Source organism: Rhinichthys klamathensis, unplaced genomic scaffold (genome assembly GCF_029890125.1).
Source record: "Rhinichthys klamathensis goyatoka isolate OS25496 unplaced genomic scaffold, OSU_Roscu_1.1 h1tg000630l_1, whole genome shotgun sequence".
Taxonomy (NCBI): Eukaryota; Metazoa; Chordata; class Actinopteri; order Cypriniformes; family Leuciscidae; genus Rhinichthys; species Rhinichthys klamathensis.
Genome location: NW_026607077.1, coordinates 405,001 through 421,838, shown reverse-complemented (window position 1 = coordinate 421,838; position 16,838 = coordinate 405,001). Strand labels below are relative to the sequence as shown.

General features: G+C 43.8%; 1 protein-coding gene across 1 annotated transcript in view; it reads left to right on the top strand.

The window, feature by feature from the left end:
* LOC130076138 (receptor-type tyrosine-protein phosphatase beta-like) overlaps positions 1 to 16,838 on the top strand; it is a gene marked incomplete at its 5' end in the record, with an annotated part of 203,089 nt that overhangs the window by 178,072 nt on the left and 8,179 nt on the right. Inside the window, 14 exons of the mRNA XM_056241109.1 lie at positions 4,288 to 4,551; positions 4,665 to 4,928; positions 5,842 to 6,111; positions 6,189 to 6,452; positions 7,421 to 7,687; positions 7,794 to 8,078; positions 9,250 to 9,528; positions 9,606 to 9,749; positions 9,856 to 10,120; positions 14,115 to 14,221; positions 14,300 to 14,405; positions 16,281 to 16,358; positions 16,536 to 16,553; positions 16,738 to 16,819. Of these exons, the coding sequence (XP_056097084.1) occupies positions 4,288 to 4,551; positions 4,665 to 4,928; positions 5,842 to 6,111; positions 6,189 to 6,452; positions 7,421 to 7,687; positions 7,794 to 8,078; positions 9,250 to 9,528; positions 9,606 to 9,749; positions 9,856 to 10,120; positions 14,115 to 14,221; positions 14,300 to 14,405; positions 16,281 to 16,358; positions 16,536 to 16,553; positions 16,738 to 16,819 (2,693 nt within the window). The remainder of the gene's footprint in view (positions 1 to 4,287; positions 4,552 to 4,664; positions 4,929 to 5,841; positions 6,112 to 6,188; positions 6,453 to 7,420; positions 7,688 to 7,793; positions 8,079 to 9,249; positions 9,529 to 9,605; positions 9,750 to 9,855; positions 10,121 to 14,114; positions 14,222 to 14,299; positions 14,406 to 16,280; positions 16,359 to 16,535; positions 16,554 to 16,737; positions 16,820 to 16,838) is intronic.

Below are 16,838 nucleotides of genomic sequence, written 5' to 3'. Positions count from 1 at the left end.
AGTTCACTTTACTGTACTTCTGTAGCTCCATAGTTCACTTTACTGTACTTCTGTAGCTCCATACTAGTTCACTTTACTGTACTTCTGTGGCACCATAGTTCACTTTACTGTACTTCTGTAGCTCCATAGTTCACTTTACTGTACTTCTGTGGCACCATAGTTCACTTTACTGTACTTCTGTAGCGCCATAGTTCACTTTACTGTACTTCTGTAGCTCCATACTAGTTCACTTTACTGTACTTCTGTTGCTCCATAGTTCACTTTACTGTACTTCTGTAGCTCCATAGTTCACTTTACTGTACTTCTGTAGCTCCATAGTTCACTTTACTGTACTTCTGTAGCTCCATAGTTCACTTTACTGTACTTCTGTAGCTCCATAGTTCACTTTACTGTACTTCTGTAGCTCCATAGTTCACTTTACTGTACTTCTGTAGTGCCAAAGTTCATTTTACAGTTCTTAGGTGTAGTTTACCATAGTTATGTTGTTCTGTAGTTCTGTAGTGTAGTTTACCATAGTTATGTTGTTCTGTAGTTCTGTGGTGTAGTTTACTATAGTTATGTTGTTCTGTAGTTCTGTGGTGTAGTTTACCATAGTTATGTGGAGTAGTTTACCATATTTATGTTGTTCTGTGGTGTAGCATAGTTATGTTGTTCTGTAGTTCTGTAGTGTAGTTTACCATAGTTATGTTGTTCTGTAGTTCTGTGGTGTAGTTACCATAGTTCTGTGGTGTAGTTTACTATAGTTATGTTGTTCTGTAGTTCTGTAGTGTAGTTTACCATGGTTCTGTAGTTCTGTGGTGTAGCATAGTTATGTTGTTCTGTAGTTCTGTTGTGTAGTTTACCATAGTTATGTTGTTCTGTAGTTATGTGGTGTAGTTTACCATAGTTATGTGGAGTAGTTTACCATAGTTATGTTGTTCTGTAGTTCTGTAGTGTAGTTTACCATGGTTCTGTAGTTCTGTAGTTTACCATAGTTCTGTTGTTCTGTAGTTCTGTGGAGTAGTTTACCATAGTTATGTTGTTCTGTAGTTCTTAGGTGTAGTTTACCATAGTTATGTTGTTCTTTAGTTCTGTGGTGTAGTTTACCATAGTTCTGTAGTGTAGTTTACCATAGTTATGTTGTTCTGTAGTTCTGTAGAGTAGTTTACCATAGTTCTGTTGTTCTGTAGTTCTGTGGTGTAGTTTACCATAGTTCTGTTGTTCTGTAGTTCTGTGGTGTAGTTTACCATAGTTATGTTGTTCTGTAGTTCTGTGGTGTAGTTTACCATACTTCTGTAGTGTAGTTTACCATAGTTCTGTGGTGTAGTTTACCATAGTTATGTTGTTCTGTAGTTCTGTGGTGTAGTTTACCATAGTTATGTTGTTCTGTAGTTCTGTGGTGTAGTTTACTATAGTTATGTTGTTCTGTAGTTATGTGGAGTAGTTTACCATAGTTATGTTGTTCTGTAGTTCTGTGGTGTAGTTTACCATAGTTCTGTTGTTCTGTAGTTCTGTGGTGTAGTTTACCATAGTTATGTTGTTCTGTAGTTCTGTAGTGTAGTTTACCATAGTTGTTGTTCTGTAGTTATGTGGTGTAGTTTACTATAGTTATGTTGTTCTGTAGTTCTGTGGTGTAGTTTACCATAGTTATGTTGTTCTGTAGTTCTGTGGTGTAGTTCTGTGGTGTAGTTTACCATAGTTATGTTGTTCTGTAGTTCTGTGGTGTAGTTTACCATAGTTATGTTGTTCTGTAGTTCTGTGGTGTAGTTTACCATAGTTCTGTTGTTCTGTTGTTCTGTTGTGTAGTTTACCATAGTTATGTTGTTCTGTAGTTCTGTGGTGTAGTTTACCATAGTTCTGTTGTTCTGTAGTTCTGTAGAGTAGTTTACCATAGTTATGTTGTTCTGTAGTTCTGTGGTGTAGTTTACCATAGTTATGTTGTTCTGTAGTTCTGTAGTGTAGTTTACCATAGTTCTGTAGTTCTGTGGTGTAGCATAGTTATGCTGTTCTGTAGTTCTGTTGTGTGGTTTACCATAGTTATGTTGTTCTGTAGTTCTGTGGTGTAGTTTACCATAGTTATGTGGAGTAGTTTACCATAGTTATGTTGTTCTGTAGTTCTGAAGAGTAGTTTATTATAGTTATGTTGTTCTGTAGTTCTTAGGTGTAGTTTACCATAGTTATGTTGTTCTTTAGTTCTGTGGTGTAGTTTACCATAGTTCTGTAGTGTAGTTTACCATAGTTATGTGGTGTAGTTTACCATAGTTATGTGGTGTAGTTTACCATAGTTCTGTTGTTCTGTTGTTCTGTAGTTCTGTGGTGTAGTTTACCATAGTTATGTTGTTCTGTAGTTCTGTAGAGTAGTTTACCATAGTTCTGCTGTTCTGTAGTTATGTGGTGTAGTTTACCATAGTTCTGTTGTTCTGTAGTTCTGTGGTGTAGTTTACCATAGTTATGTTGTTCTGTAGTTCTGTGGTGTAGTTTACCATAGTTATGTTGTTCTGTAGTTCTGTGGTGTAGTTTACCATAGTTATGTGGAGTAGTTTACCATAGTTATGTTGTTCTGTAGTTCTGTAGAGTAGTTTACCATAGTTATGTTGTTCTGTAGTTCTTAGGTGTAGTTTACCATAGTTATGTTGTTCTGTAGTTCTGTGGTGTAGTTTACCATAGTTATGTTGTTCTCTAGTTCTGTGGTGTAGTTTACCATAGTTATGTTGTTCTTTAGTTCTGTAGTGTAGTTTACCATAGTTCTGTTGTTCTGTAGTTCTGTGGTGTAGTTTACCATAGTTCTGTTGTTCTGTAGTTCTGTGGTGTAGTTTACCATAGTTCTGTAGTGTAGTTTACCATAGTTATGTGGTGTAGTTTACCATAGTTATGTTGTTCTGTAGTTCTGTGGTGTAGTTTACCATAGTTATGTTGTTCTGTAGTTCTGTGGTGTAGTTTACCATAGTTATGTTGTTCTTTAGTTCTGTAGTGTAGTTTACCATAGTTCTGTTGTTCTGTAGTTCTGTGGTGTAGTTTACCATAGTTCTGTTGTTCTGTAGTTCTGTAGTGTAGTTTACCATAGTTATGTTGTTCTGTAGTTCTGTGTTGTAGTTACCATAGTTCTGTGGTGTAGTTTACTATAGTTATGTTGTTCTGTAGTTCTGTGGTGTAGTTTACCATAGTTATGTTGTTCTGTAGTTCTGTGGTGTAGTTTACTATAGTTATGTTGTTCTGTAGTTCTGTGGTGTAGTTTACCATAGTTATGTTGTTCTGTAGTTCTGTGGTGTAGTTTACCATAGTTATGTTGTTCTGTAGTTCTGTGGTGTAGTTTACTATAGTTATGTTGTTCTGTAGTTCTGTGGTGTAGTTTACTATAGTTATGTTGTTCTGTAGTTCTGTGGTGTAGTTTACCATAGTTATGTTGTTCTGTAGTTCTGTGGTGTAGTTTACTATAGTTATGTTGTTCTGTAGTTCTGTGGTGTAGTTTACCATAGTTATGTTGTTCTGTAGTTCTGTGGTGTAGTTTACCATAGTTATGTTGTTCTGTAGTTCTGTGGTGTAGTTTACCATAGTTATGTTGTTCTGTAGTTCTGTGGTGTAGTTTACCATAGTTATGTTGTTCTGTAGTTCTGTGGTGTAGTTTACCATAGTTATGTTGTTCTGTAGTTCTGTGGTGTAGTTTACTATAGTTATGTTGTTCTGTAGTTCTCTGGTGTAGTTTACCATAGTTCTGTTGTTCTGTAGTTCTGTGGTGTAGTTTACCATAGTTTTGTAGTTCTGCAGTTCTGTGGTGTAGTTACCATAGTTCTGTGGTGTAGTTTACCATAGTTATGTTGTTCTGTAGTTCTGTTGTGTAGTTTACCATAGTTATGTTGTTCTGTAGTTCTGTAGTGTAGTTTACCATAGTTATGTTGTTCTGTAGTTCTGTGGTGTAGTTTACCATAGTTATGTTGTTCTGTAGTTCTGTGGTGTAGTTTACCATAGTTATGTTGTTCTGTAGTTCTGTAGTGTAGTTTACCATAGTTATGTTGTTCTGTAGTTCTGTTGTGTAGTTTACCATAGTTATGTTGTTCTGTAGTTCTGTAGTGTAGTTTACCATAGTTATGTTGTTCTGTAGTTCTGTGGTGTAGTTTACCATAGTTCTGTTGTTCTGTAGTTCTGTGGTGTAGTTTACCATGGTTATGTTGTTCTGTAGTTCTGTGGTGTAGTTTACCATAGTTTTGTAGTTCTGCAGTTTAATTTACTGAAGTTATGTTGTTCGGTAGTTCAGCTTATTATCGTTCTGTATCTCTGTACTATAGTTGCCTAGTATGTTCTCTCTCTCAGTGCCAGCAGGAGTGTGGAACCTCTCGCTAGCTGACAGCGGCACTGAGGATCTGCTGGTGACGTGGGGTTCTCCTCCCGGAGATGTGGATCATTATGAGGTTCAGCTGCTCTTTAATGACATGAAGGTGTTTCCACCCATCACACTGACCAGCAGCACGAACAGATACCTGCTCTCTTCACTCACTCCTGGAAGACTCTACAAGATCGTGGTGTCCACCTTCAGTGGGCCAAACCTCAGTGTGCAGGTCATCAAAGGCAGAACAGGTACATCTCATGTTCCATGTGGATATCGGAGAAATGTAAAGCTGAAAAATGTGACTTTTCACTGTAGTTAACTTGCAAAATATTTAAGGTTGTGCTGTTTTCTTTGTATTCAGTTCCCAGTAAAGTGAAGAACATTCACATCAGTAATGGCGGTGAGAGCAGCAGCCTGAGAGTGAACTGGACGCCGGGACAGGGGGATGTGGACCGGTACACTGTGTCCCTCTCTCAGATGGGCGGCCCGGCTGAAGAGAGATCAGTCCCTAAACATGTGAATGAGATGAGTTTCCAGGGGCTGTTGCCGGGACAGCAGTACATGATAACCGTTACATCTATTAGCGGATCTCTGATCAACAACAGCACAGAAACCGGACGAACAGGTGAAATGACGAGTTATGATGTTCTGTGCTGTCTTTTATCATATTGCTGTTATTGCATGCTGTTTTCTAAAAGCTTTAATGTTTTTACACTCATGCCTGACAGCATCATGGTAAAATCAGTGTGTTGTACAGCCTGGGGTGGCTTATTGATGATATGTTCAGACACTACTGTACATTTTTGAATTATTCTTAGGTGTACAGTAGTACATAGGAAAAGCACTTTATAAATACCTCATTCATTCATTCATTCATTCATTCATTCATTCATTCAATTATTCTGTTAATATAAATAATAAAATATTCAGTTTAAGCCTACAAACCATTAAACCATTTCAGTTGCTCTATTACTAGGGTTGTCACAATATATTGCAATACAAAAATGCAACAATATGTATCGTGGATAGTGACAATCTGTATTGTGGATAGTTCACCCAAAGTGAAAATTACTGTCTGAGAAAGAAATGAAGCTTTTCAGAGTTTTAGTGTGACTATTAGGACTACTACATTAAACTACTATATCATTTTGAGTAAAATGTACAATAATACATTGGGGGAATATGTGTGGGTCCTGATAATGCCAAATGTCTGATGTTACCAGTAAAAGTTACAGAGTGCAGCATATTCATCTAAAATAATTCAGTATTTTTAGCTTCAGAATCATGAATATTGTTGGTGTCTCTATTGTCCTGTGCTTTGGGTTTCAGCACCAAGTCCACATCTTTTCATCTACACACACAATGCAATACCAAATTTAGTATTTTAATCAACAGTCATTTTTTTGCTAACCTTTTATCATATGTCTTGGAGAATCGCAATAATATGGTATCGTGAGTTCAGTACCGTGATGTGTGTGGAAGCGTGACACGAGGGCATCGCTACCCCTGTCTATGGCTGATCTCCCGTCTGTAAACAGTTCCCTCCCCGGCGCGGGCTCTACGGGTGGAGACCCAGCGCAGCTCGGCCGCTCTGCTGGTGTCCTGGCAGCCGGCGCCAGGGGTGTACGACAGCTACCGGCTGCAGGTTCTGGATGAGCGAGGAACGCTGGTGGCTAATAACTCTCAGCCCGCAGAATCCAGTCAGCATTACCTCCGACAGCTGACGCCGGGGAAGAAGTACCGCATCCGGATGCAGACCGTCAGCGGAGGAGTCAGCAGCGACGATGCCGTGGCTGAGGGCAGGACCTGTGAGTAGACCCGCTTGACCGAGCTCATACGGCAGACGAGCTGGCCTGTTCAGAGTCTGAGAATGTGTCTGTTGTAGGTCCAGCTTCTGTTAATGACCTGTCGGTCTTCAGCAACACGACCACAAGCCTGTCGTTCCGCTGGGCTCCGCCGGACGGGGAGTTTGAGGGGTTTGATGTTCTTCTGTATAATGGAGATGAAAGCTTGCATGATCAGAAACCAGGACTGGTGAGCATGCGGGACTGCTCTTTCCATGACCTTCGACCCGGGGCGCCGTACAAGGTGGTGGTTCTGACCCGCAGTGGAGATCAGACCAACGACACATCACTCTGGGCCCGGACAGGTGAACAACACACACACATTTAACAGTTTTTTGTGTAGTTATTAGGGCTGTCAAAGTAAAATTAGAATTTTGAATATTCGTCGAATAAAAAAAAAAAACTGCACGTTCGGATGCAGAAAAATGGCGGGAAAAGGCTCTTCCTGCTGACGAAAACCTGTGAGTGTGTGTGTTTATCAGCTGAAACACTGTCAACAGAAAGCGCTCAGCATGTGTGTGTGTGTGTGAGTGTGTGTGTTTATCAGCTGAAACACTGTCAACTGAAAGCGCTCAGCATGTGTGTGTGTGTGTGTGTGTGTGTGTTTATCAGCTGAAACACTGTGAACAGAAAGCCCTCAGCATGTGTGTGTGTGTGTGTGTGTTCATCAGCTGAAACACAACAGAAAGCGCTCCGCACTCGCTCAGATCAAGAGCGTCTGGTGTTTGTGATGATCAATATGTAGATGTAGTGAGTAAAAGTAGCCAGTTTGCTGGTGTGTGTTCATGTAGTTCATTACGTGTGTGTTGAAGTTTTATGCACTATTGTAACGTAATCTCTTTCCTTGCATGCTCATTAAGAATTTTTTTTTAAATTTAAGAACAATTGTTTGAAAAGTTAATGCACTTTAAAAGTGAATGTCATTTCATTTCAATAAAAGATGCTATGCTTGATTTGGTTTATATTTGCTTATTGCGCTCGCGTGCGCCCTCTTGTGGACACAGGAGACAATACAGCACTTTCTCCTCTAACATTAAGGATTGCCTTTAGAATTCATAAATCCTTCGAATTTTGCTAATATTTAAGAAAGAAATTTGAATTCAGCTTTTCAGCCATTTTGACAGCCCTGGTAGTTCAATGTCGTGGCAGTTTAACCGAAAACACAATCATATTTTCATCACAATTACTATTTTGTTCACATTTGACCATGAAAGCCAAACCCTGTAATTAATGTCAATGCTGTAATCATCAGCTTGGTAACGGTGTCTTGCAGTGCCCGCGGCTGTGTCGTTCTTGCGTGCGGACAGCAGGAGAAGCTCGGAGAGCCTGTGGTTGAGCTGGAAGCAGGCCGGGGGTGAAGTGAGCCGCTACACACTCCTGATCTACAACCCCGACGGGACTCCTCACGCTCAGACCAGTCTGGGCCCCGAGAGCCGGGGTCATGAGTTTCAGGGCCTGGTGTCTGGGCGACTCTACCGGGCGGTGGTCCTGACACACAGTGGAGATCTCTCTAACATGGCAGCTACTGACGGCAGGACGGGTAAGAGCGATCCCAGAAGACCTGAAGAGGGTTTCCTTCAGCAGAACTGTAGAATCAATACTTTAAATGTAGTACTTATTCCCTTGGTGGCTTTCATATATTGTAGACCCTAGGCCTCCGGTCTCGTTCTCCTTTGGAGAAATCACGAACACCTCACTGGAGATGACCTGGAGTGGTCCAGAACACACTGATTATGATGACTTCGACCTTCAGTGGATCCCCAGGGACCCTCTGTCCGTGTTCAACCCCTACCACAGCCCCACATCCGGCAGCCGGATCCTGAAGGGCATGTTCCCCGGCCGGCGGTACAACATCAGCCTGCGTACGGTCAGCGGCGCTGGATCCCACAACCCCAGCTACAGCCGGCCCATCGACAGCAGCATCAGGACAAGTCAGTGACGGCTTTATGAGAGCCAGGTTATCAGGCATCTCTGCATGTCCCAAACAGGCTTCATGAAGTCACATGATAGGGAGGTTGCGCTAGGCTTCTTCTCTAGAGTGTTGTACAGACTGACACGTATATGCTTAACCCTTGTGCGTCCTTATGGACATTTTTGTCTTTTTCATTATTATTATTTTTTATCATTCTGCAAACTGCATACATTTTGGCACAGGAGTGTATTTTTATTGGAATTTTAATATTTCACCCCCATTTCCTTTAAAACATCTATTTTGCACTAGTAATACAAGATAGTTCCTCTCAGGACCTTTTGGACAAAAATGTCCCCATTGAAACCCATTAAAACTGCAATTTTTATTCCCTGGGCCATTTAACTATAAAATTATGCAATCTTTGTTAACAGGATTTCATTCTGTTGGGAAGGCTTCAAAATATATATATTTTTTACTATTTTTCCTGGATGGTGCAGTTTTCTCAGGTTTGGCCTATAAAGCAAATACTCGCTTTATTCCTGTTTTCTGCTTCTGCATATTATAGAGCCAAATGGATAAATTATGCAGCTATAATTGTGTGGGTGTGTTAGTATGGATGTCAGAGTGTGGTTTGTTTAAAAAATTATGTTTGTGTGTGTGCCTGTAATATTTGCGAGAGAAAACTCAACTGCAAATCGTGAATCCAGCACTGTGTTAATCAGTGGAGTGATGCTGCATCTAATGGGCATAATCTAGTCCTGCGCCCGAACACTCTCACTGAAAGCTCATTTTTTGAGATATCAAGCTCAAATTTGGAAAACAACTTGTTTAGATTTATGCCTTTGATTTTCTAGCAGTTTTAGAGTTCAAAATGTTTCATAAAATATATTTTTTACATAAATTAATGTTCATAAGTAATTTTTATAAACTTAAACCTCTATAATTTATTTTTGGTTTCACTTTTGAATTCTTTTTTACTTCAACAATAATCTGCCACGGGTCTTCTTTAAAATAATACCAAACAAGTCTGTGCTCCCAAGCTTCAGGTTTTTGACAGACATTTTTGTCCACTATGGACCTATGTGTAACTTTCTGAACTTGACGCACAAGGGTTAACAGTAGAGTACTCCAGTGCAATCAATCAGTTAACTGTGGGTATAGCAGTGTGTGTGTGTGTGTGCTGTGTTCAGGGCCCGTGCGTGTCCAGGGTCTGCACTGCCGTCCGCAGAACTCCTCCGCCATCGCCTGTTCCTGGACTCCTCCAGAAGCCGACTTCGACTCCTACACCATCGAGTGCTCCCGAAAGGACTCGCAGAGAATGGTGTACTCGCGGCGCACGCTCAAAGACAACACCGTCTATCTGATCAAAGATCTGGAGCCTCACAAACACTACATGGTCTCCGTCAAAGTCATCTCTGACAGCATGACCAGTGAGGCGGTCGTGGAGAATGTGGTGACGATGATAGACCGTGAGTTTGGGCTTTTCGTTCGATATAAACGATCACTCTCTGACGGAGCGTTCGCTGATAGGCTTCATTGTTCTCAGGTCCACCTCTGCCCTCCACTCGAGTCGAGGAGAACACAGTTCAGATCACCAAGTCCACCATATTCTTCCAGTTTAACTGCAGCTGGTTCAGTGACATCAACGGCGCGGTGAAATTCTTCACCATCATCGTCACCGAATCTGATGGTTGGGAGACTTTTTATTTATCTATTTTGCGTTATGCACAGATAGCTAAGCCAGTCTCCTTACACAAGCATGTAATGCAATGATCCCTCTCTTTGTTTGCATCCAGACAGTGTAAACCAGCAGCCTAACCAGCATCATCCTCTTCCCTCGTACCTGGACTACCGGTCCAACAGCTCTGTCAAAGCGTATCAGACCAGCTTCATCCGCAGCCACTGCGACGAGAGCCAGAGCTCCACGCAGGAGATCGAGGTCCATCTGGGGTCGGGCATGGAGAGTCTGGGAGGACGGTGCGATCAGAAACCACTGGCCGATGCAGCTCAGGGTCAGCTGGTCTTCTGCGATGGGCCACTGAAACCCAAGACTTCATACAGGTGAGGGCCAGTCAGGAGTGCTTGTGCTAGTGTTGAGCCTGAGCTAGTGTTGAGCCTGTGCTAGTGTTGAGCCTGTGGTAGTGTTGAGCCTGTGCTAGTGTTGAGCCTGAGCTAGTGTTGAGCCTGTGCTAGTGTTGAGCCTGTGCTAGTGTTGAGCCTGTGCTAGTGTTGAGCCTGTGCTAGTGTTGAGCCTGAGCTAGTGTTGAGCCTGTGCTAGTGTTGAGCCTGAGCTAGTGTTGAGCCTGAGCTAGTGTTGAGCCTGTGCTAGTGTTGAGCCTGAGCTAGTGTTGAGCCTGTGCTAGTGTTGACCCTGTGCTAGTGTTGAGCCTGAGCTAGTGTTGAGCCTGAGCTAGTGTTGAGCCTGAGCTAGTGTTGAGCCTGTGCTAGTGTTGAGCCTGTGCTAGTGTTGAGCCTGTGCTAGTGTTGAGCCTGAGCTAGTGTTGAGCCTGTGCCAGTGTTGAGCCTGAGCTAGTGTTGAGCCTGAGCTAGTGTTGAGCCTGTGCTAGTGTTGAGCCTGTGCTAGTGTTGAGCCTGAGCTAGTGTTGAGCCTGTGCTAGTGTTGAGCCTGTGCTAGTGTTGAGCCTGTGCTAGTGTTGAGCCTGAGCTAGTGTTGAGCCTGTGCTAGTGTTGAGCCTGTGCTAGTGTTGAGCCTGAGCTAGTGTTGAGCCTGAGCTAGTGTTGAGCCTGTGCTAGTGTTGAGCCTGAGCTAGTGTTGAGCCTGTGCTAGTGTTGAGCCTGTGCTAGTGTTGAGCCTGAGCTAGTGTTGAGCCTGTGCTAGTGTTGAGCCTGTGCTAGTGTTGAGCCTGTGCTAGTGTTGAGCCTGAGCTAGTGTTGAGCCTGAGCTAGTGTTGAGCCTGTGCTAGTGTTGAGCCTGTGCTAGTGTTGAGCCTGTGCTAGTGTTGAGCCTGTGCTAGTGTTGAGCCTGAGCTAGTGTTGAGCCTGTGCTAGTGTTGAGCCTGAGCTAGTGTTGAGCCTGTGCTAGTGTTGAGCCTGTGCTAATGTTGAGCCTGAGCTAGCGTTGAACCTGTGCTAGTGTTGAGCCTGTGCTAGTGTTGAGCCTGAGCTAGTGTTGAGCCTGAGCTAGTGTTGAACCTGTGCTAGTGTTGAGCATGTGCTAGTGTTGAGCCTGAGCTAGTGTTGAGCCTGAGCTAGAGTTGAGCCTGTGCTAGTGTTGAGCCTGTGCTAGTGTTGAGCCTGTGCTAGTGTTGAGCCTGTGCTAGTGTTGAGCCTGTGCTAGTGTTGAGCCTGTGCTAGTGTTGAGCCTGTGCTAGTGTTTAGCCTGTGCTAGTGTTGAGCCTGTGCTAGTGTTGAGCCTGAGCTAGTGTTGAGCCTGAGCTAGTGTTGAGCCTGAGCTAGTGTTGAGCCTGTGCTAGTGTTGAGCCTGAGCTAGTGTTGAGCCTGTGCTAGTGTTGACCCTGTGCTAGTGTTGAGCCTGAGCTAGTGTTGAGCCTGTGCTAGTGTTGAGCCTGAGCTAGTGTTGAGCCTGAGCTAGTGTTGAGCCTGTGCTAGTGTTGAGCCTGTGCTAATGTTGAGCCTGAGCTAGTGTTGAGCCTGTGCTAGTGTTGAGCCTGTGCTAGTGTTGAGCCTGTGCTAGTGTTGAGCCTGTGCTAGTGTTGAGCCTGAGCTAGTGTTGAGCCTGAGCTAGTGTTGAGCCTGTGCTAGTGTTGAGCCTGTGCTAGTGTTGAGCCTGTGCTAGTGTTGAGCCTGAGCTAGTGTTGAGCCTGTGCTAGTGTTGAGCCTGTGCTAGTGTTGAGCCTGAGCTAGTGTTGAGCCTGTGCTAGTGCTAGTGTTGAGCCTGAGCTAGTGTTGAGCCTGTGCTAGTGTTGAGCCTGAGCTAGTGTTGAGCCTGAGCTAGTGTTGAGCCTGTGCTAGTGTTGAGCCTGTGCTAATGTTGAGCCTGAGCTAGTGTTGAGCCTGTGCTAGTGTTGAGCCTGAGCTAGTGTTGAGCCTGTGCTAGTGTTGAGCCTGAGCTAGTGTTGAGCTTGTGCTAGTGTTGAGCCTGAGCTAGTTTTGAGCCTGTGCTAGTGCTAGTGTTGAGCCTGAGCTAGTGTTGAGCCTGTGCTAGTGTTGAGCCTGAGCTAGTGTTGAGCCTGAGCTAGTGTTGAGCCTGTGCTAGTGTTGAGCCTGTGCTAATGTTGAGCCTGAGCTAGTGTTGAGCCTGTGCTAGTGTTGAGCCTGAGCTAGTGTTGAGCCTGTGCTAGTGTTGAGCCTGAGCTAGTGTTGAGCCTGTGCTAGTGTTGAGCCTGTGCTAGTGTTGAGCCTGAGCTAGTGTTGAGCCTGTGCTAGTGTTGAGCCTGTGCTAATGTTGAGCCTGAGCTAGTGTTGAGCCTGTGCTAGTGTTGAGCCTGTGCTAGTGTTGAGCCTGTGCTAGTGTTGAGCCTGTGCTAGTGTTGAGCCTGAGCTAGTGTTGAGCCTGAGCTAGTGTTGAGCCTGTGCTAGTGTTGAGCCTGTGCTAGTGTTGAGCCTGTGCTAGTGTTGAGCCTGAGCTAGTGTTGAGCCTGTGCTAGTGTTGAGCCTGTGCTAATGTTGAGCCTGAGCTAGTGTTGAACCTGTGCTAGTGTTGAGCCTGTGCTAGTGTTGAGCCTGAGCTAGTGTTGAGCCTGAGCTAGTGTTGAACCTGTGCTAGTGTTGAGCATGTGCTAGTGTTGAGCCTGAGCTAGTGTTGAGCCTGAGCTAGAGTTGAGCCTGTGCTAGTGTTGAGCCTGAGCTAGTGTTGAGCCTGTGCTAATGTTGAGCCTGAGCTAGTGTTGAGCCTGTGCTAGTGTTGACCCTGTGCTAGTGTTGAGCCTGAGCTAGTGTTGAGCCTGTGCTAGTGTTGAACCTGTGCTAGTGTTGAGCCTGAGCTAGTGTTGAGCCTGTGCTAGTGTTGAGCCTGTGCTAGTGTTGAGCCTGAGCTAGTGTTGAGCCTGAGCTAGTGTTGAGCCTGTGCTAGTGTTGAGCCTGAGCTAGTGTTGAGCCTGAGCTAGTGTTGAGTCTGAGCTAGTGTTGAGCCTGTGCTAGTGTTGAGCCTGAGCTAGTGTTGAGCCTGTGCTAGTGTTGAGCCTGAGCTAGTGTTGAGCCTGTGCTAGTGTTGAGCCTGTGCTAGTGTTGAGCCTGAGCTAGTGTTGAGCCTGTGCTAGTGTGGAGCCTGTGCTAGTGTTGAGCCTGTGCTAGTGTTGAGCATGTGCTAGTGTTGAGCCTGTGCTAGTGTTGAGCCTGTGCTAGTGTTGAGCCTGAGCTAGTGTTGAGCCTGTGCTAGTGTTGAGCCTGTGCTAGTGTTGAGCCTGTGCTAGTGTTGAGCATGTGCTAGTGTTGAGCCTGTGCTAGTGTTGAGCCTGTGCTAGTGTTGAGCCTGTGCTAGTGTTGAGCCTGTGCTTGTGTTGAGCCTGTGCTAGTGTTGAGCCTGTGCTAGTGCTAGTGTTGAGCCTGTGCTAGTGTTGAGCCTGTGCTAGTGTTAGTGTTGAGCCTGAGCTAGTGTTGAGCCTGAGCTAGTGTTGAGCCTGTGCTTGTGTTGAGCCTGTGCTAGTGTTGAGCCTGTGCTAGTGCTAGTGTTGAGCCTGTGCTAGTGTTGAGCCTGTGCTAGTGTTGAGCCTGTGCTAGTGTGGAGCCTGTGCTAGTGTTGAGCCTGAGCTAGTGTTGAGCCTGTGCTAGTGTTGAGCCTGAGCTAGTGTTGAGCCTGTGCTAGTACTAGTGTTGAGCCTGAGCTAGTACAAGTGTTGAGCCTGAGCTAGTGTTGAGCCTGTGCTAGTACTAGTGTTGAGCCTGAGCTAGTGTTTAGCCTGAGCTAGTACTAGTGTTGAGCCTGAGCTAGTACTAGTGTTGAGCCTGTGCTAGTACTAGTGTTGACTGATGAGTGCAAAGCCTGACCCATGCTTCAGGAGATGGAGGTTATGGTCAGGGTGAAAACTAAGCTTCCTCTCACACACATGATTAGTCACACAAGTGAAGGTTAAATGCTTACTCTAATATTCTAGTTATTGTTGATCTCTTCAACTGTTTGTCTCGTGATTTTCAGACTCAGCGTTCGAGCGTTTACCAAACTTTTTGATGAGGATCACGAGGAGTTTCTCTCTCCGCTCTTCACGGATACGTACCTGTCCCAGCCCTTCGTGACAGACGCAGGTATTACACACGGCTCCGCCATGCTGAGGGCGATCGGCAGGACGTGTGTGTTAATTCTTCATGTGTGTGTGTGTTCAGAGCCGCTGAGTGGGGTCATCGAAGGGGTCAGCGCTGGACTCTTCCTCATCGCCACCATGGGGGGATTAATCGTCCTGCTGATCTGCAGGCAGAAAGTCCACAAAATGTGAGTCCAGCTTTATCCATCTTTATTAAAACTCGAATACAGTAAATGCTGTCCTGAACATCATCACATGCAGCTCTGACTAGAGGCTGATAGTGACAGGACAACAATGATGGGTTTGTGGTATCAGATTTTCACTACACAATTATCATGACCAAAAGAATTCAGAATGACAATGCTATCGCAATATCTACAGAAGAAAAATGTTTTAACTTTGTCATGTTGTCTCTTTTTTGGCCAATGAATGATGCACTTGTAATGATGGGTTTGTGGTGATCAGTTTGAGTTAGAGCTGGTGGGTTTGTGATGATGGTTTAGTAAATCCAGTTTGTCATGGATTAGCAGTGATGAGTTAAAGGCACAATATGAAAGATTTTTGGATTAAAATATGTAAAAACCACTAGAACAATGTTATATATTTCGTTGATTTGTATACTTACATTATCCCAGATGTTTCCAAGAATGTTTAAATCCAGAGAAATAAGCAGTTTTAACCAGGACACGGACCGTGCGTCGCCTATCAAAGACATCATACCCGCGTTACTCTCGATTTCCTTCTGTAGAAACCGTGGAAACACCAAAGACGCTGTAATATATTGTGTGTTTTATTAGACAGGTGAGGAACTGTTGGGATACATTCATCGACAGAAAACTAATCATTGTTATATAGCTTAACACAGTTGATCACCTGGAATCTGCTATGGGAGTTGCTGTTGTGATGTCATTTCTATAGAGCATTGTGGTCTATGTGTTGCATTGTGGTCTATGAGTTGCATTGTGGTATTTGGATCTGCCTAATAAGTACATGAGTAGACTCGCTCCCTCTGTCAAAACTGAGGTGTTGAGGGTCTGTCCAAATAAACTTCTTTCGTCCACTTGACGAAGTTTAACGCACTTAAGTTTGCGATGTATTTGCACTTGCGATGCACTTAAGTTGACACGTATTGAGATATAATTGACCTATGGCTAAGCCACGCCCCCAAACGCGATGAGCCAATCACAGTGCGCATAGCTAACCCAATACACTCGGACATTCTCTGCTTCCACGTCCATTGAAATGATTGCAGTTAGTCAGTTTTCATTCGTTTTTATATGTTTTTTCTTGTCATTTCAAGTTTAAAATGGTCAAACGGTGTGCATGGGGTACATTCAACTCCAACACTAGGTATCCCCAGAGGCAGGGCGACGGTGTGTATTTCTTACCCTTTCCCAAGCCACATATCAACCGAGATAAGTGTCTGCTCTGGATAAAGTTATGCGGTAGACCACAACAGCAACTAAACGTGGATAAATTAAACAAGGATGTCTACATCTGTTCTAAGTCAACAACGTATTTGAACGTTATCTTTACATCTCTAACGTAACATTAGCCTAACATTAGAAAACGTTGACGTTAGCTTCTAGCTGCGTTGTACATCATGTCACTTAGCTTCATTAACGTATCTGTAAATAACCGAGATAACAAATGTCAGCAATGTTGTGCTGAATGATTCGTGTAAATACTGCAGTGGATGAACAATGCTGATCCTCTTGTTGTCTGAGATGGTGATGGCAACGAGATGCGGTTTATCACGTTTACACTGTGACCTGTACATTTTTGCCTGGAGCTGAAGCTTTTCATCGACCTTCTCAACAATAAAATTATTAATATAACCCTCCAATGAATAGTTAAGGCCCTTTTGGTGACTTTTAGATGATATATAATCTTTCTCATCAATTGCCTCCTGTGAAATGTCTCCTACTGTGACGGCTGCCATAGCGCCTGTCCCCGAATGTTGACTGTGTGTCCGAGTGAGTGGAGGGGGCGTGGCTTAGCCATAGGTCAATTGAAGTATCAGGAAGTCATTAATTAGCGATGATGGGTTTTGTGTTTTGCAGGAGTGCACAAGAGCCTGTGGTCAGAATGAGTCTGAGAAGAGAAAGACCGTCTTCAGGAACACACGTCACCGCCAGAGGGTACGAACACCGCATTCATATCAGGATTAAAGCGTGTACTAGCAGTTTACTTTTATCTTCATGCTAAAACAGATATTTCATATACCTGGAAGAATCATACTATACTTTTATAAATACTATTGTTTGTACGTTGATTGAGTTTAGAAGCATGAACTGTTCTTTGGCCCTGTGTTTCAGGAACCGGCGTGTCTCGAGGTACTGAACTGATCACATGATCACGCGGATCTCCATAATAACAGCGCACCGCAATCACATAGCAGTTGCAGCTTTTTAGCATTACGTTATGCTAGATTTATGCATTGTTATATTTTCAGTATACTGTATGTTCTTGGAATGAGCTCTGAGTATTGCCATTGTCTATTGTTCTTCTCCAATACAGCCCAATCAGCACCTCAAACTTTGAGTCCCATTTAACTAAACTTCGAGCAGACTCCAACTACCTCCTTTCTGAGGAATATGAGGTACACTATCCTCCTTATT